The sequence below is a fragment of the Triticum urartu genome, chromosome 1A, assembly GCF_056163025.1.
Source record: "Triticum urartu cultivar PI428250 chromosome 1A, HENAU_Tu73, whole genome shotgun sequence".
Classification (NCBI taxonomy): domain Eukaryota; kingdom Viridiplantae; phylum Streptophyta; class Magnoliopsida; order Poales; family Poaceae; genus Triticum; species Triticum urartu.
In genome coordinates this window covers 58,978,334-59,005,533 of record NC_141873.1, presented here as the reverse complement: position 1 = coordinate 59,005,533, position 27,200 = coordinate 58,978,334, and the positions used below count along the sequence as shown (strand labels likewise).

Here is a 27,200-nt window from a genome sequence, read left to right as displayed (position 1 = left end):
CCGGCAGCAGCAGCTCAACGTGGCGGCTCCCGGTGCAGCTTCTCGGCCCGGCGCGGTGGCTCCCGCTGCAGCTCGGCGCCCCGCGGCGGCGGCTCCCATTGCAGCTCCTCGGCCCGGCGCGGTGACTGCCGCTGCAGGTCGACGGCCCGCGGCGTCTCGCTCCGGCTGCAGGTCGGCGGCCCGCCGCGGCGATTCCCGCTGCATGTCGGCAGCTCGGCGACTCCAGCTGCAGCTCGGCGGACCGGCAGGTCCCGGGGCACCGGCTGCAACTCGGAGCCGCGGATGGCGCCCTCGTTGCTGGTAAAAGCTAACTTTTTAAGTGATTGATGGATATACAGATTTTTTTTTGTGTGAGTTCGTTGCTTCGCCGGTAATAGCCATGGCTGGACTATAGTGTTTTATATATAGTACTAATAATTACCCTAGCAGTTGTTGGTCCTGCTTCAGTCATGAAGCTGGGTGGGTTGTTTAAAATACTTCGCTGAGTGATCTCCTCCATATGCTTGAGACTTAAATTGTATCACACACTAAAAAATGCGTAGATGCTGAAGAGTACTTTCTAACTAAATCACATATGATTTTGAGTTCATCTCTTGCTGGATCTCCTCTAGTCACAGGTCAGGGGTCTGTATATATGTTGTGCATCCTCGCATATGCACTTCGTTGGAATTTGGCAGCATATAACAATTTCATAGATTTTAAAAATAAAGTGACAACATATGTTCACTTAGCACATGGAATTGGCAGAATATATCACACCGAAATCACAAAGTAATGTCACAAAAAGGTTGCTCGGTTCAAATGACATGACAAATTAATCCGAGTTTACACCAAGCAAAATAATAATTCTTCCGACTCCATATCTTTGAAACTGACAGATGTGAACATCTCTCAGAATTTAAAATAGAAATTTAATGCACTAAAATTGGAGCTTCTTCCTTTTTGGGGTCAATTTTTTCTTGCGCGTCGTAGAGCTTGAAGGGAAGTGAGAGGTAGGTGATGCTACAGAATTAATAGTTGTCCTAGATGGTTGTGATGCATCGTCTCCAGCTATGGCCATAGCAAGCCTCCTACATGTTTACACACCAATGTTATAAAAGTAGAAATCAAATGTGCATATGAGAAATATAATTTTTACCTCCTTGTGATAGGCCCAGGGCTGTTATGAAGGCTGGGAGGCAGTGTGATTGTTGTTGTGTGTGTAGGTGTCGCAACAACAGCTGGAGCGAGCTTGTGAGTAGACACGTCACTAGAAAGTCCAATCACACCGGATGTTATAGATGGTATAATAGTACTAATTTGATACTAATATAGATGAGATACTAGTGCATGGGTTACCTCTCTTTAGCTTCATTTTGTTTGCAAGTTGCTTTCCTGTGCCCCAATATCCCACATTCTTTGCACCTATTTTTGCTACCAAATCTCTTCTTTTCTTTTTCCTTCTCTTTGTCACCTCCTTGTTGGTCATTTGTTTTGCCATTATCATCTTTCTTCTTCCGTTTGCTGCCACCACGACCATCGTCTTCAAGGCAACTTCTGATTCTCTGCTTCCTCCGTCTCCCAACAGAGCTCTTTAAAACTGGTGGCACCATCTCAATATCTAGATTAACATGAGGCCATTGAGACTTGTCTGTGATTGGTTCAATCTCTCCAGCATAGGCAACCCGGAACCTACTCACGGAGTAGTACTCATGTACATATGGTTCAAAGTTTACATCTGCTGTCTCTATAAGGAATGCAATTGCATGCTCACAGGGCTTTCCAGTGTGTTGCCATTCTAGGCAAGTGCACTCACGGCTGCCTATCTTCACAACATGCCTAAGATTATTCTTGCTAGTGTCCTTGACCTCACAACTTTCTCCGGTTGATCTTCCAACAACCAAATGGTCAAGTTGCCTAGTTCTATTATTTATTTGTTGAATGATGGCAGGCAACATCTTTCCCTGGAGCATTTCCCCAATTCTTCTCCTTCTATAAACAAGTATCATAATTTTCTCTCTTATTGTATCGGCTAGCTCATCCATGGGCAGCTCCTTTGTTCCTTTGATCCAACTATTGAAGCACTCGGCCAGATTATTGTGAATGTAATCACATTTGATTTCTGTGTTGAAGTCACATCTCATCCACTTTAAGTTATGATAGGTACACAAGTAGGCACTCACTGCAGGTTCAGCTTCAAATATCTTGCCCATATGATAGTTAAATGTTTCCAGACGGTAAGCCTTGGCTGCTGGCCACATGTGACCAAAAACATCTCCATGAATTATTTTTTTAAGTTTGCCATCAGATGCCTAAAGCATTCTCTTTGCTCAGCTTGGGGAAACACAATTTTAACTGCATTCTCTAACCCTTTGCATGCATCAGTACAAACAGCTAGAGTTTGAATATGTCCTATTGCCCTATGCAGTTGTTGCATAAACCAAATCCAGTTATCCTCGGTCTCTGTACCAAAGAAACCAAATGCTAAAGGAAACATCCAATTTTGCCCATCTAGTGCTGTACATGCTGCTAATTGACCATTCCACTTTCCAGTCAAAAATGTGGAGTCTATACTGACATATGGTCTACAACCAGCCAAGAAGCCATCAATGCACGGCTTAAGTGCCATAAAAAATCTGCGGAAATGCAGTTCACCTCCTTCCCTCTTGACATCAACCTCGACAATGCTACAAGGAGATCTTTTATCAATCTCAGCTTTGAAGTTCAATAAAGACTGAAAGCTTTTTCCCCAGGTCCCATATAAACTATTCTTGGCCCTTTCTTTTCCCTTGTTAACAGTATGATACCCAATAGTACATTTGTACTCGACTTGTAGCTTTTTTTGGAGCTCCCTGGAACCAATGTTTGGTTCAGTTTGAAGATACCCCATTGCCTTTTCTGCCACCCATGCTTGGTCTGTCATGCTTGTAATCACTGCAGCGGTTGATGAACACTTATGAGGCTTTACTATCTTGTTAACCTGCACAAAACATAACACCAACCATCAGTTGCAAGTAAAATAGTTTCAACATAAAAAATGATTCATGTTGGATAAGTTTGTACCCTGACTGTTTTTCCATCTTCTATTGTCCTAGCAGTTATTCTCCAAGGACATCCATTCCCTTTACAGTGACCCAAAAATCTAGTAGTGTCACTATCCTTGATCTTGATGTCAAACTTACCTCTAATAGCAAATGTTCTCATGAGCATCCTGAACTCTTTCATTGAACGAAACAAAGATCCTTACTCTATCACAGGATGTTCCTTATCATACCAGAAGTGATTCTCTTCAGGCATATGGTCAGGCACAGGAAGAGCCGCATCAGCAAGTAAATCCTCATCAATATCAACCACACATGCATCAACATGTGCAATGGAGGCTTTCATAGCTGCTTCAGATACAATTTTCCGATGCTCAGGTTCGTCATTGATGCCAAGAACCGTGCACATGTTCTCTTCTGTTATAGGAACATCAATTTCGTCATCATTCATCGGTGCTATCTCAATCTGGGACCAATCAATGCCTCCTTCCATTGTTGATACATGTATATCATTTGTTGCAACCACCGTTGGCCTACTTGGAGAACAAATAAACATTTTAACATAAGGGCATCATCCAATTATTTATAGAACATTTTATCAAATAACAAAACTATGCTAGATCTGAAGGTTTGTTTTTTCATGCTTCATCTTAGTTTACTCTACTTTCTGTACAGGTTCATTAACGGCGGAGAAGTGTTGTTCTAGCTGCAATAACCATGGGAAATGGGATCCTAGGTTAATCAAAGCCAGGATCCATGTACAGGCGCACACATGTACACCATGAAGCGAGTTCAATAGGATTAGATGTACGTGACTGATGATGTTGTGAAATGCATGGTCTGCTTGTGTTGTACTGGGAAGTGGGATCTAGGATCATGATCCTCAAGGTGTTAGTGCTCGCCGCAACAGCTATGGGAGAGGAGGGTGTGGGTTGATCAGATACTAACCAATCTGCAGCATCTCGTGATGATCCATGGATGCAGAAGTCGTCTGCCTGACCGGTAGTTTGAGGAATCACCTCGCCGCCGGCCTGTGTGAGCCCTCCCTGTCCGGGAGGCGCTGGGGTTGATGGCTTGGTGGCCGGCGGTGCATTCGCCTCTCTGCTGGGTGCGGACATGGAGATGAAAACCACAGTTTTGCTAAAGCACATCTAGATGTGCCATAAGTATTGCACATCTAAGTCATATGTCATTGATCTTACATTGAGATTCGTGTGAATATTTTCTTTTTTTCTTTTTCTTTTTCTCTTTATGTTTGATTCACTCATTTAGATGTGCAATAACTAGAGCACATCTAGATGTGCCCTAGACACACCCTAAAAACTAATAACAGAATCAATCTATGATTTCTTGATCTGTTTGTTTGGTTGGGTATAGCAACGTAGGGAGAGAAGATAAGAAGAAGAATTGCAAATTTGCCACAGGGGCAGTAGAGTCATTTCGCGTCGTGAAAATAGGGATAAAAAGTCAAAAATGATTATAGTAAATAAAAAGGGCATATTATCTAAAGAGAAAAGAAAAGCAGGGCAAATCATCTAATCCTATGTAAAGTGGGGCAAATTATCAAATGCCCAAGTAAACTGGGGCATATGATCCAATCTCCCGGGGACGGAGCGGTGGAGTGGGATTCCGACGCGGCGGAGGTAACTGAGCGCGGAGGCGGCGCCTGGAGGAGGAAATCTTCTCGCCGTCTCGCTGGTAGTACGCTCGCCGCCTCCGCCTCGGGGGCGGCCTGGCTGCCTCATTTCGGCCGGCGGAACCTGATGCCTCGTCGCCTCTACTCCACCAGGCCCATGTCCAACACCCGCCTCCGCCGCCGGCTGTCCTCCTCCTCCACCACCACCTCTTCGTCGTCACCCTCCTGGTGTCCCCATGCCGCCTTCGCCACTGCCACAGAGCGTGTCCGCGCCGGCACGCTCAGTCCGGAGCACGTGCACCACCTGTTCGACAAATTGCTTCGGCAGGCCACTCCAGTCCCCGAGCGCTCCCTGAACGGCTTCCTTGCCGCCCTCACGCGCGCGCCGGACTCCTCCGCGTGCAAAGACGGCCCCGCCCTCGTCCTCGCCATCTTCAACCGCATCTCCCGAGAAGAAGTCGGCCTGCGGGTGGCCACGCCCGCCATCTGCACCTACTGCATCCTCATGGACTGCTGCTGCCGCGCGCGTCGCCGGGACCTAGGGCTTGCCTTCTTCGGCCGCCTCGTGAGGACGGGCCTCAAGACAAACCAGATCGCCGCCAACAACCTCCTCAAGTGCCTCTGCCACGCAAAACGGACCGACGAGGCTGTCAGCGTGCTGCTTCATAGGATGTCCGACCTCGGTTGTGCGCCTAACTGCATCTCATACAACACAGTTCTAAAGAGCTTGTGCGAAGATAGCAGGAGCCAGCAAGCGCTCGACCTGCTCCAGATGATGGCAAAAGAAGGAGGTGTCTGCTCCCCTAGTCTGGTCAAATATAACACGGTCATCCACGGCTTCTTCAAGGAAGGACAAGTAAGCAAGGCATGCAATCTATACCATGAAATGATGCAGCAAGGGGTTGTGCCTGATGTGGTGAACTGGTGACGTATAACTCGATTATTGATGCGCTGTGCAAGGCCAGAGCTATGGGCAAGGCGGAGTAGTTCCTAAGGCAGATGGTTGATAACGGTGTTCGACCAGATAACCTGACATATACTGCAGTGGTTCATGGATATTCCTGTCGGAGTAATTGGTCATGGATACTCCGAAGACGGCAAGACAATAAATTAAGACATCAGGGCTAGTAAAGCCCCTCAGTCCGACTGCCCGGCCGCTCCTGCCGACTCCTCGTCCGACTGCTCTGCCCGTCCGACTGCTCTGCCCGGCCGGCTGCCAGCTGCCGACTGCGCCAACCAGCCGGCTGCCGACAGCGCCGACCACTGCAGCCTGACCCGACACTGACAAGACACCGACACGATGGCCATACCACGGACAAGACGGCTGTATCCGGACACTACTGAGCAATAGTGATACACTGTAGCAGGTGTAAGATGTCACATCGTTGTCTTTCAAATAGTGAAGTCGGTCACGTGAGCCATCCCTTATCCCCTGGGCTCCCCTTTATAAGGAGCACCAGGCGAGGCTCACACACACGTATGGCCACAAGGCCTCACACAGGCTAGCAAGCTAACAGCTATCCATCCATCCATCCAGGATAGAGACACCCTCACGCATGCATACTAGCTAGCTAACACACATATCATTCGGCCACTGGAGCTTGCATACTCATCCGGCTATTCACATATATACGAGGCCAGATGCCTACGGCATGACCTCAGATATAGCTCCAAGAGCATTCTGTACCAGATATACTCAGACATGCAGGAGTAAGGGTGTTATCTTTCCGGAGAGCCCCGAACCTGGGTAAACTAGCGCGTACTATTCGCATACCCGTCCCTGGATATTCCGGCAGCGGTCTTTCCCTCACACTCAAGCCACCTTGTGGCATCTGTCGTCTTGCATCCCCCGTGAGAATACCACGACAGTTTGGCGTCCACCGTGGGACGGTACTATGCTACCGCGCTGCTGCTGTTTTCGCAGTTCGGGCGGGACCATCTTTGTCATCACCGTGGCGTCGCCGCCGTCTCTCCGGTAGCACTCGGAGGCCCGATGTCGACGCGCCCTCGGAGCGGCCGCGAGGGGCGGCACGTCCTCGCCGTCGGCCTCTTCGTCTTCACCACCACGGCGTCACGCCGTCTCTCCGATAGCGGTCGGGGGCTCGACATCGGCATGCCCCCGGAATGGCCGTGAGGGGCGGCGCGTCCTCACCGTCGGCCTTGCCTTCTTCACCATTACCGCAACACCGGCCATCTGTCCGCGCGCGGGGCCTCGCTTTGGTCGGCCATGCCCGTCCACGCATCGCTCGCGTCTGCTTTCCTCCGCGTTGCGCCTTGCTCCGGCCGACACGCACGTCCGCTACTCCATATATCATTTATGCTAGCTAGCTAGATGTGAGTCAAACCATTGTTAAACCATTAGCCAAACACGCATCAGACAATGACCATACATTAGTCAAAGACTACCCAAACAATCTCCAGAAATATCATGGTCTCTTGCACCAATGCTGCTGCACTCGCTAGCTACGGCCATGGCCTAGTCCTGTGCACGCACGCACCGGCTGCATGCGTGTTGGTCGTGTGCGGGACTGCACATGCGCGCATAGCCGGCTGCTTGGCCAGCCTTGGCCGGCTTCCCACCACGGCGTATACTGGATCAGGCCGCCCGGCTCCGACCTCGTCCAACTGCGTTCTGCTTCAGCTGTTGCTCCGCGGCCCGGCTGTTGTGCCGTCTGTCCCCTGGCCTCGGTCCTCACTCGCTGCACCTTACCTGTCGCACGCGTCCAGCCTGCTGTGCTCCTTATGCGGTCGCCGACTGCTCCATTCGCGCGCGCTTGTTGTCCCGGCCGGCTGCTGCTACGCACCCGCATCCGTGCGCCTCCGCGTCGCGCGCCTGGCGATGGGCCTGGTCGCCGTGCCCCTCCGCCTGCGTGCTAGCTCGCCCAGACCGCCTCCCGCGTGTCATCCGTCGCCCCCGCCTCGCTCCTCCGCGGCTCCGACGGGCTGGCCGGCTTCCCCGAGCTCGAGCCCAGCTCTCCTTCCCTGCGCGCTGAGCCCGGCCGCGCCTCGAGCGCCGCTGCCAGGCGGCCAACTGGGCGGGCCGCTTCATGCCGCGCCGGCTGTCACCTCGGCCGCCTGCACCGCTTGCTCCGACCGCCGCCCGTGCCGGTTGCCGCCCCGGCCGCCATCTTCGCGCCGGCCACCCACGCCTCCTCTGCCTCGCCAACCCGGCCGCCCCACTCCACCGCCGGGGCTGCACGCTGCAGCTGGCCCAGCCCCCTCCGCGCTGGCCCCGCCAGGCGCCGCGCCTCCGGCCGGCTCCGCCAACCCGGTCGCCGGCTTCAGCCTGCACCCGGCGCGCGCTGCTCGCTGCTGCCGCCTTCTGTGGGCAAAGAAAAGAAAGGAAGTCAGACGCCGGCTGCTGGCTCCAAAAAAAAAACCAAGATGCCGGGTGGAGAAAAGTCAGTGGTTGGATGCTAGAAGAAGGAAAAGATAGAAAAAAATAAAATGTGTGTGCATCTGGCTGCTCAGATCCGGCTGAAGAAAATGACGGATCCCCACGGTCCACTTGCAACAAAAAAAAAGTAGAGGTGTGTGCATTCGGCTCCCAGAGCCGACTGAAGAAAAGGCCGGATACCCACATTCGGCCAGCTGACGAGAAAAAGAAAAGAAGACAAAGTAGTCGTCGGGAGATCCGGCCCGACTGCTCAGCAGTCGGCCCGAATCTCGGGGGCTACACCCAGCGGGTGCGCTGACGCGCCCCGCGAAAAAGAAGACAAAGTAGTTGACGGGAGATCCGGCCCGACTGCTCAGCAGTCGGCCCGAATCTCGCCCAACTTTGCCAAGTTGCCCGGAGGCTTGGGGGCTATTGTCGGAGTAATTGGCCATGGATACCCCGAAGACGGCGAGACAATAAATCAAGACATCAGGGCTAGCAAATCCCATCAGTCCGACTGCCCGGCCACTCCTGCCGGCTCCCCGTCCATCTGCTCTGCCCGGCCGGCTGCCAGCTGCCGACTGCGCCAACCAGCCGGCTACCGACAGCGCCGACCAGCCAGCTGCTGACTGCAGCCTGACCCGACACTGACAAGACGGACACTGACACGATGGCCATACCGCGGACAAGACGACTGTACCCAGACACTACTGAGCAATAGTGATACACTGTAGCAGGTGTAAGATGTCACATCGTTGTCTCCCAAATAGTGAAGTTGGTCACGTGAGCCATCCCTTGTCCCTTGGGCTCCCCTTTATAAGGAGCATCAGGGGAGGCTCACACACACGTATGGCCACAGGGCCTCACACAGGCTAGCAAGCTAACTAGCTATCCATCCATCCATCCAGGATGAAGACACCATGCATACTAGCTAGCAAGATAGCTAGCTAACACACACATACCATTCGGCCACTGGAGCTTGCATGCTCATCCGGTCATCCACATATATACGAGGCCAGATGCCTACGGCATTGACCTCAGATACAGCTCCAGGAGCACTCTATACCAGATATACCAGATATACTTAGACATGCAGGAGTAGAGGTGTTATCTCTCCGGAGAGCCCCGAATCTGGGTAAACTAGCGTGTGCTACTCGCATACCCGTCCCTGGATATTCCGGCAGCGGTCCCGCCCTCACACTCAAGCCACCTTGTGGTATCTGTCGTCTTGCACCCCCCGTGAGAATATCACGACAATTACACTTTGGGCCAGTGGAAAAAGGCAACTAAAATGTTCAGAGAAATGACAAGCCGCGGTCTTGTACCAAATACTGTCACTTGGAACTCATTCATGGCCTCCCTATGTAAGCATGGAAGAAGCAAAGAAGCTGCAGAAATTTTGCATTCCATGGCTGCGAAGGGCCACAAGCCTGATGTTGTCTCGTATCGTGTTCTGCTCCAAGGGTATGCTACAGAAGGGTGCTTTGCAGATATGGTTGATCTCTACAATTCAATGGCAAGCAATGGTATTGTACCCAATTGCCAGGTTTTCAACATATTAGTTGATGCATATGCTAAGCGTGGAATGATGGATGAAGCTATGCTTATATTTACTGAAATGCGGGGACAAGGACTGAGTCCAGATGTATGAACCTATTCAACTCTTATATCTGCACTTAGAAGAACGGGTAGGCTGGCGGATGCCATGGATAGATCCAATCAGATGATTTCTATTGGCATACAACCAGACGCAGTTGTTTATTAAGCTCTAATTCAGGGTTATTGTACAGTTGGTGATTTGGTGAAAGCAAAGGGATTGGTTTCTGAAATGATGAACAGAGGTATTCCTCCTCCTGACATTGTGTTCTTTAATTCAATATAATGAGTAGTCTATGCAAAGAAGGAAGGGTTACAGATGCACACAGTATCCTTGACTTCGTTATACACTTTGGTGAGAGGCCTAGCATCATTACATTTAATTTGCTGATTGACGGATATTGCCTAGTTGGCAAGATGAAGAAAGCTTTCGGAGTACTTGATACCATGGCCTCAGTTGGCATTGAGCCTGACCGTCCTCATTAATGGCTGTTTCAAAAATGGAAGGATCGATGATGGATTGACCATATTCTGAGAAATGCTGAAGAAAGTTAAACCTACAACAGTTACATATAACATCATACTGGGTGGGTAATTTTGTGCTGGGGAAACAGTTGCTGCAATGAAAATGTTCCATGAGATGATCGAAAGTGGAATAACAGTGAGCAGTTCCACATACAGGACAGTCCTTGGAGGACTTTGCAGGAATAGTTGTGAGGACGAAGTGATCACCCTGTTCCAGATATTAGGAGCAATGAATGTGAAGTTGGATATTGCAATACTCAATACCATGATCAATGCAATGTTCAAGGTTCAGAGAAGAGAAGAAGCTAACGATTTATTTGCTGCAGTATCAGCCAGTGGATTGGTACCTAATGCTTCTACCTACGGTGTAATGATAAAAATCTTCTAAGAGAAGGATCAGTGGAAAAAGCTGAAAATATGTTCTCATTAATGGAGAACAGTGGTTGTTCTCCAGACTCTCGTCTTATAAATGACATTATCAGAATATCATTAGAGAAAAGTGAGATTGTCAAGGCTGGAAATTATATGTCTAAAGTTGATGGCAGGAGCATCTCACTTGAAGCTAGAACTACTTCGTTGCTGATACGTCTCTTTTCAAGTGAAGGGAAATATCGGGGACAAATAAATTTGCTCCCTGTAAAGTACCAATGTTTCGATGGATTTAGTTGAGCACTAGACAGAAAACCATTGCTGTGGTTTGGAGCTTCCTCTCAGTGATGTTGATATGAGTTCTCTTCCATGTGCTCACCAAGATCGAGCTTGGCATTGGTGGCTTGGTTCCACCATGGTGTTTTGGCCCAACGTTTGTGGCTGCTGGATGTGCATCCTATGGACATTGCCCCTAGTCTGCACGCCATGTCCATGCTCAAGGTTCACATCCTCCCTGAATATGCCAGGGATGTTTGTACCCCAAGGCCTTTTTTTATTCTACTATTGCTATTTTAAGATCTTCATGTTTATAGTTAGTTGCATGTGTTCAATATCAAGTTGGATATCAAATAATCTCAATACATTTTCTTGGTGCAGGTGTTTATGTTATGATGTATGGTCTTATAATCTGGAAATAGCTCTTGCAGGCATGCCTTGACGTGTTCTTCATCATGTTTGCTAGAGGGAAAATGTGGCCATCCAGTCAGTGAATTTCGTAATTTCCTTCTCTGCTCAACTCAAGTTGCAGCTCACTTAAAAACCTTCAATTCATTCCATATGATGTCGCATGTGTTGCTCTTTTTTATGATATATATTTATTTGGAATTCAATCTAGTACTGTGAAATGCCACCCTTCATTTGACAGATAATAGTTGACTCTCAAGTTCTGCACCTGCATCATCCAAGCACTCTCATTTTTTCTTCCTTGGGCAAAGTTCTTTTTACAATATGCACTTGTGTCATCCAACCACTCTCAAGCTTTCTTCCTTGACTATGCACCTGTGCCATCCAAGCACTCTAAAATGATTTCCTATTGATCACATGTTCTTATGTTCCTAAGGCCCCCCCCCAGCATGTGGGCGACCCGGGGGTTTCCCAAAACCCTAGAAAAAAGTCCCTTGCGAGAGGGTTGTGCGGTGTCTTGGTCACTGCTCGGCTGCAGTGCTCATGTTGTCTACCCTGATCTGATGCGGTCTGGCCACCTTTTTGGGGGGGCGATGTTTGCCAACCGGGGGGGGGGGGGGTAGGGTCGCAGCCCTGGGCAGGTCGTGGTGGCCGGTAGTCGCACGACATGAGCAAAGTGGTGTCGCTGTGGGACGGGAGGTGGCGTTGCCGGCTGGCACGACTGGAGTTAGCGGAGGCTGCCCTTGATCGACTCATGGGGCTCTCCTCCTCCCTCTGGTGGTCACGAGGTGTCCCCACCTTTTCTGCTCAGTCAGGGTATGCCCCTAGGATCAGCTTTCTCCACGGCTTCGTAGACAGCGGCCAATTGTGGTGACGCGCCCCCTACGTGGTGGGCCGTCGTGGCTGGGTGTTGAGCCCTGTCCATCTTGCTACCAACGGTGGAGGACACTGTTTCGGCCGTCCTGGAGAGTTCCATGGATCTGCAGATGGTAGCCATGGTGGTGGCAACCTCCCGATGCTGGGCGAGCTGTGGCAGATGTGGTGGTGGCGCTCCTTGCTTGTTTCTTGCCTCATCCAATTTTTGTTACAGCTTTGTGACGGGCCTGACATGGGTAGTCTCTGGCGTGTTCTCTGTTAGCCTGCCCTTCTGGTACACCTGACCCAGGTGGGATCGGTGATGTGGCCTCCGTGGTGCTATGGTTCGACTTCGCCAGCAGCCCATACGTGTGGGAGCGAGCACTCTATGGTGGGTCTCTGCTCGGTGATGCCCTTCGACTACGTCGGTGGTACACAGGTGCTGTCGCGTGGCCTTTCAACCGCATCCTGCGACACAGGTGATGTTGCGGCGTAGTGCAATCTCGGATGCACGTCACTGTTCGATTATGTCGGCGGTGCAGTGTCGTGGTTTGATCTTGGTTCACCGTTCACCGATGCCTTTCGATTACGCCGGTGGTGCTCCTTTCTGTGACTTGTTTCCCGTTGTCATATTCTGTTGGCTCCTCTGGGTAGTAGTTGTGCTTGGGCCATGACGGGTTTTTTCTCGTTGGGCAGCTGTCTCCGAGGCTTCTTGGAGTGACCCCTTTGTTTCTCCCTTGCTGTATGTGTTTTCAGTTTTTTTTGATTTATCTCTTCTTCCTTATCTGCTGTGATGCCAGGAGGGGATGAACCCCCCGACTATTCGGGGGGAAATGATTTACTATTTGTAACTTGTTTAGTGTATAGTGAGTTGCAGATCGACTTCTTTTTTGGTCCACTAATTAATCTTAAACGTTTCCTATGGCAGGCAATCCATTGTCTTGAATGCAATGGAGACATGAATACGTACCCAACTGCCCTTTTCCTGAAAGACGCAAAATTGTTTGAGGTTGGAGCTGGCACTATAGTGAGATAAGAAGAATGGTAATTGGACATGCGCTGTTCAAAGAGGACTGAGACTATTCTTTTGACAATCAGGTGTGGGTGCATATTGGTGAATCAAGGAGGTGAGTAGGACCTTAAACATTGCCGAAATGTCCCTGAGTTTCATTGTTTGACGATATTCCATCCAAACCTTCTCATTATCTTGTACTCATATATGTATGAAATATTTGCAAATAAGGGCTTGTTCGGATAACCACCTGCTCCCTGAAATTTCGGAATCTGGAAAGTACCCACATGCGCGCTCCACGATTTTTAACTGGAACTCCGCCCGCTCCGGGAGTGGCCTCGTGGAGCGGCGGGTCTCCGAACAGGCCCTAAACATCAACATTTTTTTTACTTACTATCTGATTCTATTCAGTATCTGCCCTTCTGGGGGGGTAGGGTCGCAGCCCTGGGCAGGTCGTGGTGGACGGTAGTCGCACGACATGAGCAAAGTGGTGTCGCTGTGGGACGGGAGGTGGCGTTGCCGGCTGGCACGACTGGAGTTAGCGGAGGCTGCCCTTGATCGACTCATGGGGCTCTCCTCCTCCCTCTGGTGGTCACAAGGTGTCCCCACCTTTTCTGCTCAGTTAGGGTATGCCCCTAGGGTCAGCTTTCTCCACGGCTTCGTAGACAGCGGCCAATTGTGGTGACGCGCCCCCTACGTGGTGGGCCGTCGTGGCTGGGTGTTGAGCCCTGTCCATCTTGCTACCAACGGTGGAGGACACTGTTTCGGCCGTCCTGGAGAGTTCCATGGATCTGCAGATGGTAGCCATGGTGGTGGCAACCTCCCGATGCTGGGTGAGCTGTGGCAGATGTGGTGGTGGCGCTCCTTGCTTGTTTCTTGCCTCATCCAATTTTTGTTACAGCTTCGTGACGGGCCTGACATGGGTAGTCTCTGGCGTGTTCTCGGTTAGCCTGCCCTTCTGGTACACCTGACCCAGGTGGGATCGGTGATGTGGCCTCCGTGGTGCTATGGTTCGACTTCGCCAGCAGCCCATACGTGTGGGAGCGAGCACTCTATGGTGGGTCTCTGCTCGGTGATGCCCTTCGACTACGTCGGTGGTACACAGGTGCTGTCGCGTGGCCTTTCAACCGCATCCTGCGACACAGGTGATGTTGCGGCGTAGTGCAATCTCGGATGCACGTCACTGTTCGATTATGTCGGCGGTGCAGTGTCGTGGTTTGATCTTGGTTCACCGTTCACCGATGCCTTTCGATTACGTCGGTGGTGCTCCTTTCTGTGACTTGTTTCCCGTTGTCATATTCTGTTGGCTCCTCTGGGTAGTAGTTGTGCTTGGGCCATGACGGGTTTTTTCTCGTCGGGCAGCTGTCTCCGAGGCTTCTTGGAGTGACCCCTTTGTTTCTCCCTTCCTGTATGTGTTTTCAGTTTTTTTTTGATTTATCTCTTCTTCCTTATCTGCTGTGATGCCAGGAGGGGATGAACCCCCCGACTATTCGGGGGAAAATGATTTACTATTTGTACCTTGTTTAGTGTATAGTGAGTTGCAGATCGACTTCTTTTTTGGTCCACTAATTAATCTTAAACGTTTCCTATGGCAGGCAATCCATTGTCTTGAATGCAATGGAGACATGAATACGTACCCAACTGCCCTTTTCCCGAAAGACGCAAAATTGTTTGATGTTGGAGCTGGCACTATAGTGAGATAAGAAGAATGGTAATTGGACATGCGCTGTTCAAAGAGGAATGAGACTATTCTTTCGACAATCAGGTGTGGGTGCATATTGGTGAATCGAGGAGGTGAGTAGGACCTTAAACATTGCCGAAATGTCCCTGAGTTTCATTGTTTGACGATATTCCATCCAAACCTTCTCATTATCTTGTACTCATATATGTATGAAATATTTGCAAATAAGGGCTTGTTCGGATAACCACCTGCTCCCTGAAATTTTGGAATCTGGAGAGTACCACATGCGCGCTCCACGATTTTTAACTGGAACTCCGCCCGCTCCGGGAGTGGCCTCGTGGAGCGGCGGGTCTCCGAACAGGCCCTAAACATCAACATTTTTTTACTTACTATCTGATTCTATTCAGTATTTGCCCTTCTGGGGGGGCGGCGGTAGGGTCGCAGCCCTGGGCAGGTCGTGGTGGCCGGTAGTCGCACGACATGAGCAAAGTGGTGTCGCTGTGGGACGGGAGGTGGCGTTGCCGGCTGGCACGACTGGAGTTAGCGGAGGCTACCCTTGATCGACTCATGGGGCTCTCCTCCTCCCTCTGGTGGTCACGAGGTGTCCCCACCTTTTCTGCTCAGTCAGGGTATGCCCCTAGGGTCAGCTTTCTCCACGGCTTCGCAGACAGTGGCCAATTGTGGTGACGCGCTCCCTACGTGGTGGGCCGTCGTGGCTGGGTGTTGAGCCCTGTCCATCTTGCTACCAACGGTGGAGGACACTGTTTCGGCCGTCCTGGAGAGTTCCATGGATCTGCAGATGGTAGCCATGGTGGTGGCAACCTCCCGATGCTGGGTGAGCTGTGGCAGATGTGGTGGTGGCGCTCCTTGCTTGTTTCTTGCCTCATCCAATTTTTGTTACCGCTTTGTGACGGGCCTGACATGGGTAGTCTCTGGCGTGTTCTCGGTTAGCCTGCCCTTCTGGTACACCTGACCCAGGTGGGATCGGTGATGTGGCCTCCGTGGTGCTATGGTTCGACTTCGCCAGCAGCCCATACGTGTGGGAGCGAGCACTCTATGGTGGGTCTCTGCTCGGTGATGCCCTTCGACTACGTCGGTGGTACACAGGTGCTGTCGCGTGGCCTTTCAACCGCATCCTGCGACACAGGTGATGTTGCGGCGTAGTGCAATCTCGGATGCACGTCACTGTTCGATTATGTCGGCGGTGCAGTGTCGTGGTTTGATCTTGGTTCACCATTCACCGATGCCTTTCGATTACGCCGGTGGTGCTCCTTTCTGTGACTTGTTTCCCGTTGTCATATTCTGTTGGCTCCTCTGGGTAGTAGTTGTGCTTGGGCCATGACGGGTTTTTTCTCTCGGGCAGCTGTCTCCGAGGCTTACTGGAGTGACCCCTTTGTTTCTCCCTTGCTGTATGTGTTTTCAGTTTTTTTTTATTTATCTCTTCTTCCTTATCTGCTGTGATGCCAAGAGGGGATGAACCCCCCGACTATTCGGGGGAAAATGATTTACTATTTGTAACTTGTTTAGTGTATAGTGAGTTGCAGATCGATTTCTTTTTTGGTCCACTGATTAATCTTAAACGTTTCCTATGGCAGGCAATCCATCGTCTTGAATGCAATGGAGACATGAATACGTACCCAACTGCCCTTTTCCTGAAAGACGCAAAATTGTTTGAGGTTGGAGCTGGCACTATAGTGAGATAAGAAGAATGATAATTGGACATGCGCTGTTCAAAGAGGACTGAGACTATTCTTTCGACAATCAGGTGTGGGTGCATATTGGTGAATCGAGGAGGTGAGTAGGACCTTAAACATTGCCGAAATGTCCCTGAGTTTCATTGTTTGACGATGTTCCATCCAAACCTTCTCATTATCTTGTACTCATATATGTATGAAATATTTGCAAATAAGGGCTTGTTCGGATAACCACCTGCTCCCTGAAATTTTGGAATCTGGAAAGTACCCACATGCGCGCTCCACGATTTTTAACTGGAACTCCGCCCGCTCCGGGAGTGGCCTCGTGGAGCGGCGGGTCTCCGAACAGGTCCTAAACATCAACATTTTTTTACTTACTATCTGATTCTATTCAGTATCTGCAAGCTTGTTTATATGATACTGTGACTTGACACATAATCACATTTGACTGACTATTTAGTTTGTTTTTCGTCCAAAAAGAAAAATGTCAGTTCCTCCCATCTTTTTTGCAGGTAGCGTAGATCCCTGACACAGTAACATATTTGTGCAGCGTATATAAGCATAGGCCATACCGATTGTTACAATCCTTTGGATTCTGTATATGGGCTATAAGTACTTTTCAAAAAATCGCCAATTTATCACTACTCGAGGCGTGACTGATACGATTATGGCATGCTTGGGCCGATTTATCGCTCTGAAAAGTGATTTATCCAGAATCTGTTGACCCATTGTAAAACGAGGAGTTTACATCCATGTGATGTATTTTTCATGATTCCTGAGCCGTGAGAGCGATGAGTAATCTCACCGACTCCATCTTTGCAATGGGAACGAACACTTCTTCAAAGTCCACACCTTTCTTTTGCATGTATCTTTTGGCTACTAGCCTTGCTTTGTGTTTCACACAATTTCCTTCGACATCTCTCTTGATCTTGAATTCCCACTTGAGCTCTATGACATTATCATTGTTGGGAAGATTCACAAGTTCCCATGTTTTGTTGTCTTGGATCAACCTCAACTCTTCTTCCATAGCCTGACGCCAACACTCCTTCGTATTTGCGTCTTCAAATTCTGCCGGTTCCTCGGCACTTCCTAGACACCGTCGTCCACTTCTTTTCATCTTTACCGGGTCAATTGTCTGAAGAGTTTTCTCCAGATATGGGTGTAACATCGGCTGTAGCTGTATGGGTGTAGGTGATGGTGTCCTTTCCTCCATTACTATCGGAGACGACATTGCTTGTGTGGCTCCTTGTACATTCAGAAGCGACACCTCGCTATTTGCTTTGCACGTTGCAATTAGCAAAACTTGTCTTCCACGTGAGCTAGCTAGCCCTCGTGGAGCACCACATTCAGTGAGTGGTGGAATGCCATAGTTCCTTAGCCCGTCCACCACAGCAGCTGCACGTGATGGGCTGCCTTCCTCTACTGGATTGGTGCTTGCTGGACCACTGCTATCTTGTTGCCTGCTACCTGGTGGAGCACTGCTTCCTGATGGGCCAAGCCCATCTGTTGTGTGTACTGAGCCACTGCTGATATTGCCGTCTGCACTGCTTGGTATGCCTCCAGCACAAGGGCACTTCTTACTTGCATGTGCGGCTGGCACTACACCGTCAGGCCGATGACACGCAGCGCCCGCTGCACTCACGCGGGTTACACATCTTCCCAGCACATCCGGTCTGCACCGCGACACAACACCAGTGCTCCTCTTTTCGTCGACTTCTGACGCCACATACGTCTTCGATTTTTCTGGACGCGTCACACAAAAACTGCTTCTCCATGGCCGAGCACACGTGGCAATTGCTGCATCCACTCCAGCAAAGTTAGCACTTATACCCGTAACATCAACATAACTTCCGAATTCACTTCCCGCGTCTGTAGCTTCGACATGAGTTTCCGAACTATAATCTTGATGGCAAACTTTTTCTTCCGCAAACTCGACAATTTCTTTAGTCAACACTTGTGAGTCTGGATCCTCCTCGTCCACGAGTTCGCTCATCAACATCATGTTACCATCATCTCCTTGCTGAGCCATGAGCGCCTTCTGCTTCGGTGCTTTCTCGCAGTCAGCCTTGAAGTGGCCGAGGAGTCCACAGTTATACCCCCTCACTTTCCTGATATCAAACTTTCTCCTCGGTGGTGGTGCAGCCTCATTGTCTGAGTCATCATCCTAGTCGGCGAAGTTCTTTCTCGCCGAACGCTGCTTCCCCTTCTTCTTGCTGCTGCTTTTGGACCTGCCTTGCTTTTCAAGGGCGATCCACTGCGCCTTTGTGAGCATCACAAGCTCGTCGTTCCTCCCGTCCCCAAGACTGTACCGCATCCGCTCATCGTGAGCCTTGTACCGTCCGACAAGATCGTCGATGGAGAGAGTCGCGAGATCGAAGCACTGCTCGATCGCCGTGACAATTTGCAGGTACCTGGGAGGGGCCGCGCGCAAGAACCGCCGGACAACTGAGGCCTCCGTGATGTTTTTTCCAAGCGCACGGATCCGATTGACGAGAGTAGCCACCCGTGAAGCGAACGCGTCGACGGACTCATCGTCGCCCATGACCAAAGTCTCATAGTTCCTTAAGAGAGTTTGGAGATTAGCTTGCTTGACGCGGGTGTGTCCTTCGAACATGAGCTTCAAAGTATCCCACACCTCCTTCGCCGTTTCTTTGGCGATCAGGTGCTGGAGGACATCCATCGGCATCACCGAGTAAATCGTTGACGCCGCCTGCCGATCCTTCCGGTGCTCGGCTCCCTCCTTCTTGAACGCGTCACCTCCGGGATCCACCGCGTCCCATAGCTCGTTGGCGCGGGGACCACACTCCATGAGGGCCTTCCAGACCCTGAAGTTATCGCGATCAAATTATGGGTACGACGAACTCGCCGGAGCAGCAAATACTTTAGCCGCACCGGAGTACTCCGCCAGCTACTTATCCTTCTCGTCGTCTGCCATGATTCTCTGTTACTAGAAGATCAACCTTGCTCTAGATACCAATTGTTGGCCCGGACCCGACGCCGAGTACTTTCCGACGACGGTGATACAACCAACGACGAACGACGATGAAGCGAAGCAACGCTGACTGTCTTGGTTTCTGCCCCAAGCTGGCTAGACCTTCGAGCAATGAATTAGCAACACCGAGATAAGACTCGCACGTACACAACCTGCTGGACGATCTTTGACTTTGATCGTTACAGCGCTACTAGTAATAACGTACGCGTAGACGGTTCGGCTGATTGCCACAGGAGCGTATCGCTCCTGGTTTGATTTGTATTACTTCACAAATCCAAGGTACAAGTTACATGGCTGATTACACGCGTATAAATAGTACTAGCACCTAGCTATCCAGGACAATACTACTCGGAGACCAAGTCTTGTACTACTCGGATACATGCATGCAAGCCAACTTGAACACGTACCGGCTAACAGGGGGACTGAGTCGTGTTTAACTCCAACAGAATTTACCGATAAATCGGGCCTATTCCACTGTGTGTGTTGTACTGTTGTTTGCTAGCAATTTATTTTGTTTGCGACTATGAGAGAATCAGAGAACCTGAGATTTTAGTATTGTATAATGATTTAAAGGCAAGGAATCAAGGTAACACTTCTGTCCAATATTGTTTTTGTGTTAAGTATAGCATATTTTCGTGCTGGGAACCTGAGATTTGCATAAAATGACCGATTAATAGTGGACCGATAAAATTGATTAATTATCCGAGTTCTGATTACTCTCTAATCCCCGGCCGACCAAGATGCTAATGATAAGCAATATCCTTAAGATTGGCCTATAATACATTGAGAATGTATCCTGCCACTTTTTTTTTTGAGTGGATGTATCCTGCCACCTTTATGAGACAGGAAGGTGATTTACAGTTTCTAGTTTCTAGATGACGATTCAACTCTAATGCGGCGCAAAATAGGAACCCAAAAACCTTTGCAAATGGGTACCATTGCCTTTTTCTAGATTGTTTTCTTTTCAGCTGGGGTTATAATGGACTGAGTCTGAGTTGTTTTTCTTTGAATCTGAGCTTCTGTTTCTGCTTGAGGCCAACACACCTCGTTAACCTTCAACCTGTTTCTTATTTACTCCTCCATTCCCAAATAAATGTCTTGGTTTTAATTCAAATTTGAACTAAAACCATGACACTTATTTTGGAACGGATGGAGTATTACAGTGGCGGAACAGAGTCTTCCTTCCATAGGCATATTACTGAATGCCCACAGGCCGTCTCACATCTTTCTGGGCATTCACGTCTAGGAAGAGGGTTTACTAAACTCACGGTACCTCTTCCTATATCCCTGATAATGGGCTTTGCCTCCTGTTCAAACATGGATTTTACCTAGCAGTCAGAAAGAGATCTGGTCCAGGCATATATTTCAAATAAAATCTAACTAGGCATTCTAAATAGGGAAGTACTCCCTCCGTCCGAAAAAGTGTGTCCCAATATTGTCTCTCCATTTGAGGGACAACTTTTTGTATACTTTTGGAGTGTAGTACCTATATGTGTCCGTTACTATTTTTGCTGAATACACAAAGCTTGTGTATCTTTTCATGATAGGTAGAAGAGAACAATAACAACAACATAGAATAGATATGAAAGGAGGACACCACACAAGGTGTGGGAATGAGCAGAACAAGGGGTGCTCGGCCCTCGGACAAGCTAGCTAAACCCGCCTTGCCAACCTCAAGCCACAAATGGCAAAGAGATAGGACACAGAGCACGATGGCCGCGTCACAACCAAAGCCGAAAACCTCGAAGGCATGACCATAACATCGAGCCAAACTGGATTAATGCACCATCCACCGAAAGCGCCAAGGAACGACAAGTGGACAGCTGGAGCCAGCCAGACCCGAGGAAGATGTCATCCAAATGGCGCCAACAATGGTGTACATTGCGCCCCAAAAGCTCATGCCCACGGCGGTGACCACCGGGCGAGCGCACCGCCCCAAGCCTTGCCGCCAAACATCTTCCGCTCCGGTTGGCTTCACAGACACCTAGGCAACGCCCAACAAACTGGACCTAGGGTTTCCCCTGATGCACAAGAAGGGAGTGGACCATGCCAAGACAATGCCTCCAAGAAGGATACAACACCCACAAGCGTTATCGTTGTCCGCATCAGCAACCGCCTGCAGGGATTTGCCGCCGTCCAAGTCCAACCACCCTCAAAGACCGTTGGAGCAGTGCAGACTGGAGGATGGGAGGCAAGTCGCCGTCTTGGGCCATAGCTGCGGGAACTAGAGCCGCATCCGGCGGCTGACAATGAAAAGGAGCACCAACGAGCGCCGACCACAGCAGACACCGCAACAGCCCGTTCAGAAGAGAGGAGAGGAGCATCAGGGTCACCACACCAGCGCCCTTGCACCGGACCATGAGGCATCGGCTACAAGCACTGCTGCGGGTGTTTGGATCTGAGGGAGAGAAGTTGTCGACGCCGGGAAGCGCGTGTCGCCTGTATGTGCTCGTTACTAGAGTTGAGATGTATATCTTCAACAATTAAGATAGAACTTGTAGGCATGGCACTGATTAATTATTTTTCAAATTTATTTCTTCTTCCTTTTTTCTTTTTGATTTTGTGACCATTTTTCATACACGCGAACATTTTTTGAATTCGTGAACAAGTTTGAATTCATGAACATAATTTCCAAATTTGTGAACATTTTCAGATTTAGCAAAAGTTTTTTAAAAAATCATGGACATTTTTTAAAACTCGCAAAGATTTTGAATGCGTGAATACTTTCTTTGAATTAGCAATCCTTTTTTGAAATTCTTGAATATATTTTGGAAGTCGTGAACATTTTTTTTGAAATGGAGAACAATTTTTTAAAATTCATGAACTTGTGCGCACTCACGATCATTTTTTTGAATGTCGCGATTTTTTTAAACTCACGGACATTTTTTTGAATTCATGATTTTAAAAAAAAATCAAACTCACAAACAATTTTTGAAATGAGTGAACAGTTTTCAAACTCATGAGTGTTTTTTTAAAATTCATGAATATTTTTTAAAGTCTTGAATATTTTTTCAAATTCACAAATATTTTTTAAAAATTGTAATTTGTTTTGAAATTTGGGCTTTTTTGAAATCCTGAATCATTTTAAAGAAGAACAAAACAAAAACAGAAAAGATAAAACAAAAGGTTAAAATAATTCGCAAAAACAGGGGCATCCGGCCTCACACATGTGTGAGCCAAAAAACACGTGCGGGGAGGGCAGGGTGCGCGTTTCCTGGTTGATGAATAGGAGCACCCGAGGCAGGGGTTTGATGGAGATTTTTTTTTCTGGGTCGAACGTAGCGTGGACGAGCAGCGAACCTCCATCGACATGTTCCTATGAGCATGGCTATCGGCCTGTTTGGGTATGAGGCGAGCATGGCTAAGGGACTTATACGGAAATACTTGTAATTTAGGGACTTGTACTAGTTTTTCCCGAAAATGCCAACCGGTGACCGAGCTCTATGGAGGCCTTTATTTGGAAACTTCAAAATTCAAACTTTTCAGTTTAAAAAAATTCTAAAAATAAATACACACATACCTAGATACATAATGTACATGTGTGCAAATTTTCAGGTCGAAATACATTAAAATGTGAGCTACAAAAAAAAACAAATCTGGGACTTTTTAGCATATGTACTGTTTATCTTTAAAGTCCCTGATTTGTTTTTTTTTGTGCAGCTCGTGGTTCAAGGTATTTTATCCTGAAATTTTTAACACATACACTTTACATCCCTGCATACATGTATAAAAATTTTCGGATTTTTTGAAACTGAAATTTATGAATTTTGAATTTTTCAAAATAAAAGGTTTCATGGAGCTCGGTCTCCAAAATGCGCTACTCTAGTTTCCCCCAACTATAAGTATTTCGGTACGAAGAGAGTACACCCTACCAAACGTTGAAAAATGGGTTAAGTAGATAATAGATAAGGGAATGCAGGCTATCAAACACACCTACATCTCTCTTGTGCAGGAATAATGGCCCAGGCGCTGTCAAACGAGGATCCCCTTAATTAGGGGAAATATTATTTATGTGGGCTCCTCCTAAAATCTCTCATTCCCTTTTCATCATCTTAGGATCATCTTAGTATAGGGAAAATATGATTTATGTGGGCTCCTCCTAAAATCCCTCATTCCCTTTTCATCATCTTCACATTCTGCAACACGATGTGGGAAGGAATAAAAAAACTCACAACGTCTCTGTCGAGCCACTCATAATTGGTATTTTGAATCACTAAAATATGTTTGCCTTGGTTACGAAGTGCAGGCAATTAGCTAGTACATAACTGTATAGTATATGTGTATGAATTTCCAGCAACATACATTTTCATACCTGAAGTACACAAAATGGACAAATATGTGTATAAAGATGGGCCTTCCTTCTGTTCTTCCTGGGCCAGGAATTTTTCTTTTCTGCGTACAGGCATGAAAAAACATCTAAAACTTGTAAATAGATTTTTTTTGTTTTCTTCTTCAATATACCAGGTTCCCTGGAGCCCGGTCTCCAACACGCCTCACTCCAATGTAGCAGGGCCTAAGAAGTAAACATAAATTCAATGGCATGTACAATGAACCTGTGGCACTGGCAACTGTTAATTCACAGTATCGCCGACAGGGCGAAATGACAATCATACGCTTTTTGTTCCCATACATCCAAAATTATTACAAAATTTTGGAACTTCCTGAGACAAGTGATAACAGAAAAAGGAAAAATCATATGTGGATGGCCTTAGAATGGGTTTGCAAGCAAGCCTCCTTGAGGGCTTCACTCACAGTGGGATGTGCATGGCATATTCGGGCAACATCCTCGCTGGATGCTCCATACTGTAGGGCAAGCACAGCTTCATGGATGATCTCTCCAGCATTCTGCGCCATTATGTGCACACCAAGAATCTTGTCGGTTTCCTTGTCAGCCACGACCTTAACCATCCCCTCGGCATCATCGATAGCCTTCGCACGGCTGTTTGCCATGAGCGGGAATTTGCCGACTCGGTAGGCAATTCCTGAGGCCTTCACCTGCTCCTCCGTCTTCCCAACGGATGCCACCTCCGGGTGTGTGTAGACCACACCAGGCACCAAGTCATAGTCGACGTGACCTTCCTTGCCAGCGAGGAACTCAACACATGCCACACCATCCTCTTCGGCTTTGTGGGCAAGCATGGGCCCAGGGATGGCATCGCCGATCGCATAAACTCCACTCACATTGGTCATGAACCGCTTATCGACGAGGATCCTGCCAGCCTTGTCCATCTCAACCCCAATGGCATCCAGCCCGAGCCCGGCAGTATATGGGGTTCTTCCAGCAGAGACGAGAACGATATCTGCTTCAAGAATGCTCTGCTCACCTCCAGCTGAAGGCTCAAGTGTTAGCTTCACCCCGTCTCCAGAGGTATCAACTCCGACCACCTTTGTCTTGAGCATAAACTTCATTTTCTGCTTCTGCAACATGCGCTGGAACTGCTTCCTGATTTCACCATCCATTGATGGGACTATGTCTGGAGCAAATTCAACAACAGTGACCTCTGTCCCAAGACGGTTCCAGACTGAACCCATTTCCAGGCCAATGTAACCAGCTCCAATGACAACCATTTTCTTTGGGATACCTGACAAGCACAGGGCGCCAGTAGATGAGACAATCTTCTTCTCATCAATTGTGATCCCAGGAAGTGATTTTACATCAGATCCAGTGGCAATGATGATGTTCTTTCCTTTGACAACAGTGTTGCCACCATCAACCAAATCAACCGATACTTCTGAAGGGGAAGTAAGTTTCCCAAAGCCTTTGACATATGTCACTTTGTTCTTCTTAAAGAGGCCTTCGATTCCTTTTGTTAACCCGGCCACGGCCTTGTCTTTCTGCGCCATCATGGCTGGGAGATCCACTTCCAGATTAGAGATTTTCACTCCATGGTGTGCAAAAGAAGTCTTTGCTTCATGGTACATATGAGAAGAGTGCAACAGAGCCTGGCAGATCAGAAGCATCAAAGGGAGTTAGAAGTGTTCCCAGTCACGTCTGCAAGGATATATAACCAACGTACATAATTCTCTAGGTGCACTAGTTCACATAGAAGAAATACATCAAATGTTTAGATTCCGGATAAAGGTGCTCATCTTATGCTAAGATTTCTAACAGCATAAAGCTTAGGAGCTATACAGATGATAGGCCTGAAAGAAAGATGTTGTAGACATATATATTAGTAATATCCAACCTTGCATTAGTGTGTCCAACTATGCTAGAGTTTGTATCCAATTAAGAGTCCTTGTCTTGGGGTCAAATTATGTTGTTGACTTTGTATGTTAGGATATGGTTCCAGCTGCTACAAACTGGACTTGCTGTTCAGTGTAACCGACTTAGAATGTCTATATGAGAGATGTATCCCTATTGTAAGAGGGAAGCAGGAAATGAACTCTTTCCCTCCTACTCCCTCCGTTCGGAATTACTTGTCTCGGAAATGGATGTATCTAGATACATCCATTTCCGAGACAAGTAATTCCGAACGGAGGGAGTAGTTGGCTAGTTGCTATCCCTACACAGCTAACTTATCTATCCATCCCAACCACGTCTCTTCCTAAGTCCTAACCAATCTTCCTACCTTATGAGAAGTTGAGTTACCGTGTAGATATTTATCTCGAACAAGAGTAAGTTTAGCTTGTATTGTATAGCCTAAATCATGTACATTGGACATGTAGGAAGGATAAACATGTAAGAAAGATGTTTCGCTCTCACGTGTAAAGATGAGACTTGATACTTTTGTTTTAGCAGGAACAGTATTCTGGTCAACTGTTTGGGGAAAAACTGCAGTAAACCCTTCACCATTTATGACGTACTATATTGTTAGCAAGGTAAAAAATAGACCCATTTAACTGATTGCAAATGAAGTCCTCGCAAGTGTACTGTATACAGAATTTATAAGGGTACAAAGTCTAACTGGAACAAAAATTAGCTATAAAGCAAACAAAATTAATCTACTCAGATGATGCTCACAAGTTGGAATAACAAATATTATGCCTTATTACCCAAGCTTAATGAAAACCAACCAAATCTCGCAGTGGAAGAAATTTACAAACACATAATAAAACTGAATTTGACGTAATTTTGATTCCGGGCCACAAAAGATACCGCATAAAGACCTCTAATCATGGCGGTAGATTGCAAAAGACCTCTAATCAAGGGATCTCAAACCCTAGCTGCATAGCCCAAAATGCTACCCCGCTGCAAGACCAGAGTTGATGCATCGCAAACAGGCGCTTCATAATCACATCAATCAATAAAAGTGACACCACATGAGCTACAACGAACGACAATAATCTACTCCCTCCGTCCCATAATATAAGAGCGTTTTTGGGTAATAGCCATGCATCACAGATCTAAAAACACTCGGCGTCACCTCTTATCGCACCGCGAATGAACGGGGCAGCAAACAAACGGAGAGGTCAATCACCTTGGAGGGGATGCAGCCGACGTTGAGGCAGGTGCCGCCGAGGGTGCCCCGCTTCTCGATGCAGGTGGTCTTGAGCCCCAGCTGCGCCGCCTTGATGGCCGCCACGTACCCTCCCGGCCCGCCGCCGACCACCACGACGTCGCTCTCCTCCGCCGCCGCCGCGTACGCCCTCCACGCGGACAGCGCCGCCGCCCTCCGCCTCGCCAGGATAGCCAGCGCCATCTTCCTCTGTTTCCTTTCTTCGACGGGAGAGAGGATGGGAAGCGTCGATGAAAGTTATTTGTTCTCTACCGGGCCCGGGCCGTACGTGGCGGGAATGTGTTTGTGTTGCCGCCGTAC

At 48.4% G+C, this 27,200-nt stretch overlaps 1 protein-coding gene and 3 pseudogenes across 2 annotated transcripts; 1 reads left to right on the top strand and 3 right to left on the bottom strand.

Moving 5' to 3' along the window:
• Positions 1 to 339: 339 nt before the first annotated feature.
• On the bottom strand, positions 340 to 3,675 carry LOC147990000 (uncharacterized; annotated as a pseudogene). Its single transcript, XR_015618596.1, has 2 exons — positions 3,043 to 3,675; positions 340 to 2,959 (listed from the first exon to the last, which is right to left on the bottom strand). The product of XR_015618596.1 is annotated as an uncharacterized LOC147990000 (transcript).
• An 801-nt stretch (positions 3,676 to 4,476) lies between these two features.
• LOC125546214 (uncharacterized) lies at positions 4,477 to 10,976 on the top strand (annotated as a pseudogene).
• A 6,238-nt stretch (positions 10,977 to 17,214) lies between these two features.
• LOC147989999 (uncharacterized) lies at positions 17,215 to 19,383 on the bottom strand (annotated as a pseudogene).
• A 4,600-nt stretch (positions 19,384 to 23,983) lies between these two features.
• On the bottom strand, positions 23,984 to 27,183 carry LOC125546125 (dihydrolipoyl dehydrogenase, mitochondrial). The gene is made up of 2 exons (XM_048710284.2): positions 26,862 to 27,183; positions 23,984 to 25,383 (listed from the first exon to the last, which is right to left on the bottom strand). The coding sequence occupies exons 1-2, from the start codon at positions 27,081 to 27,083 to the stop codon at positions 24,133 to 24,135; spliced, it is 1,473 nt and encodes a 490-aa protein (XP_048566241.1). The 5' UTR covers positions 27,084 to 27,183; the 3' UTR covers positions 23,984 to 24,132.
• Between the last annotated feature and the right edge of the window lie 17 nt (positions 27,184 to 27,200).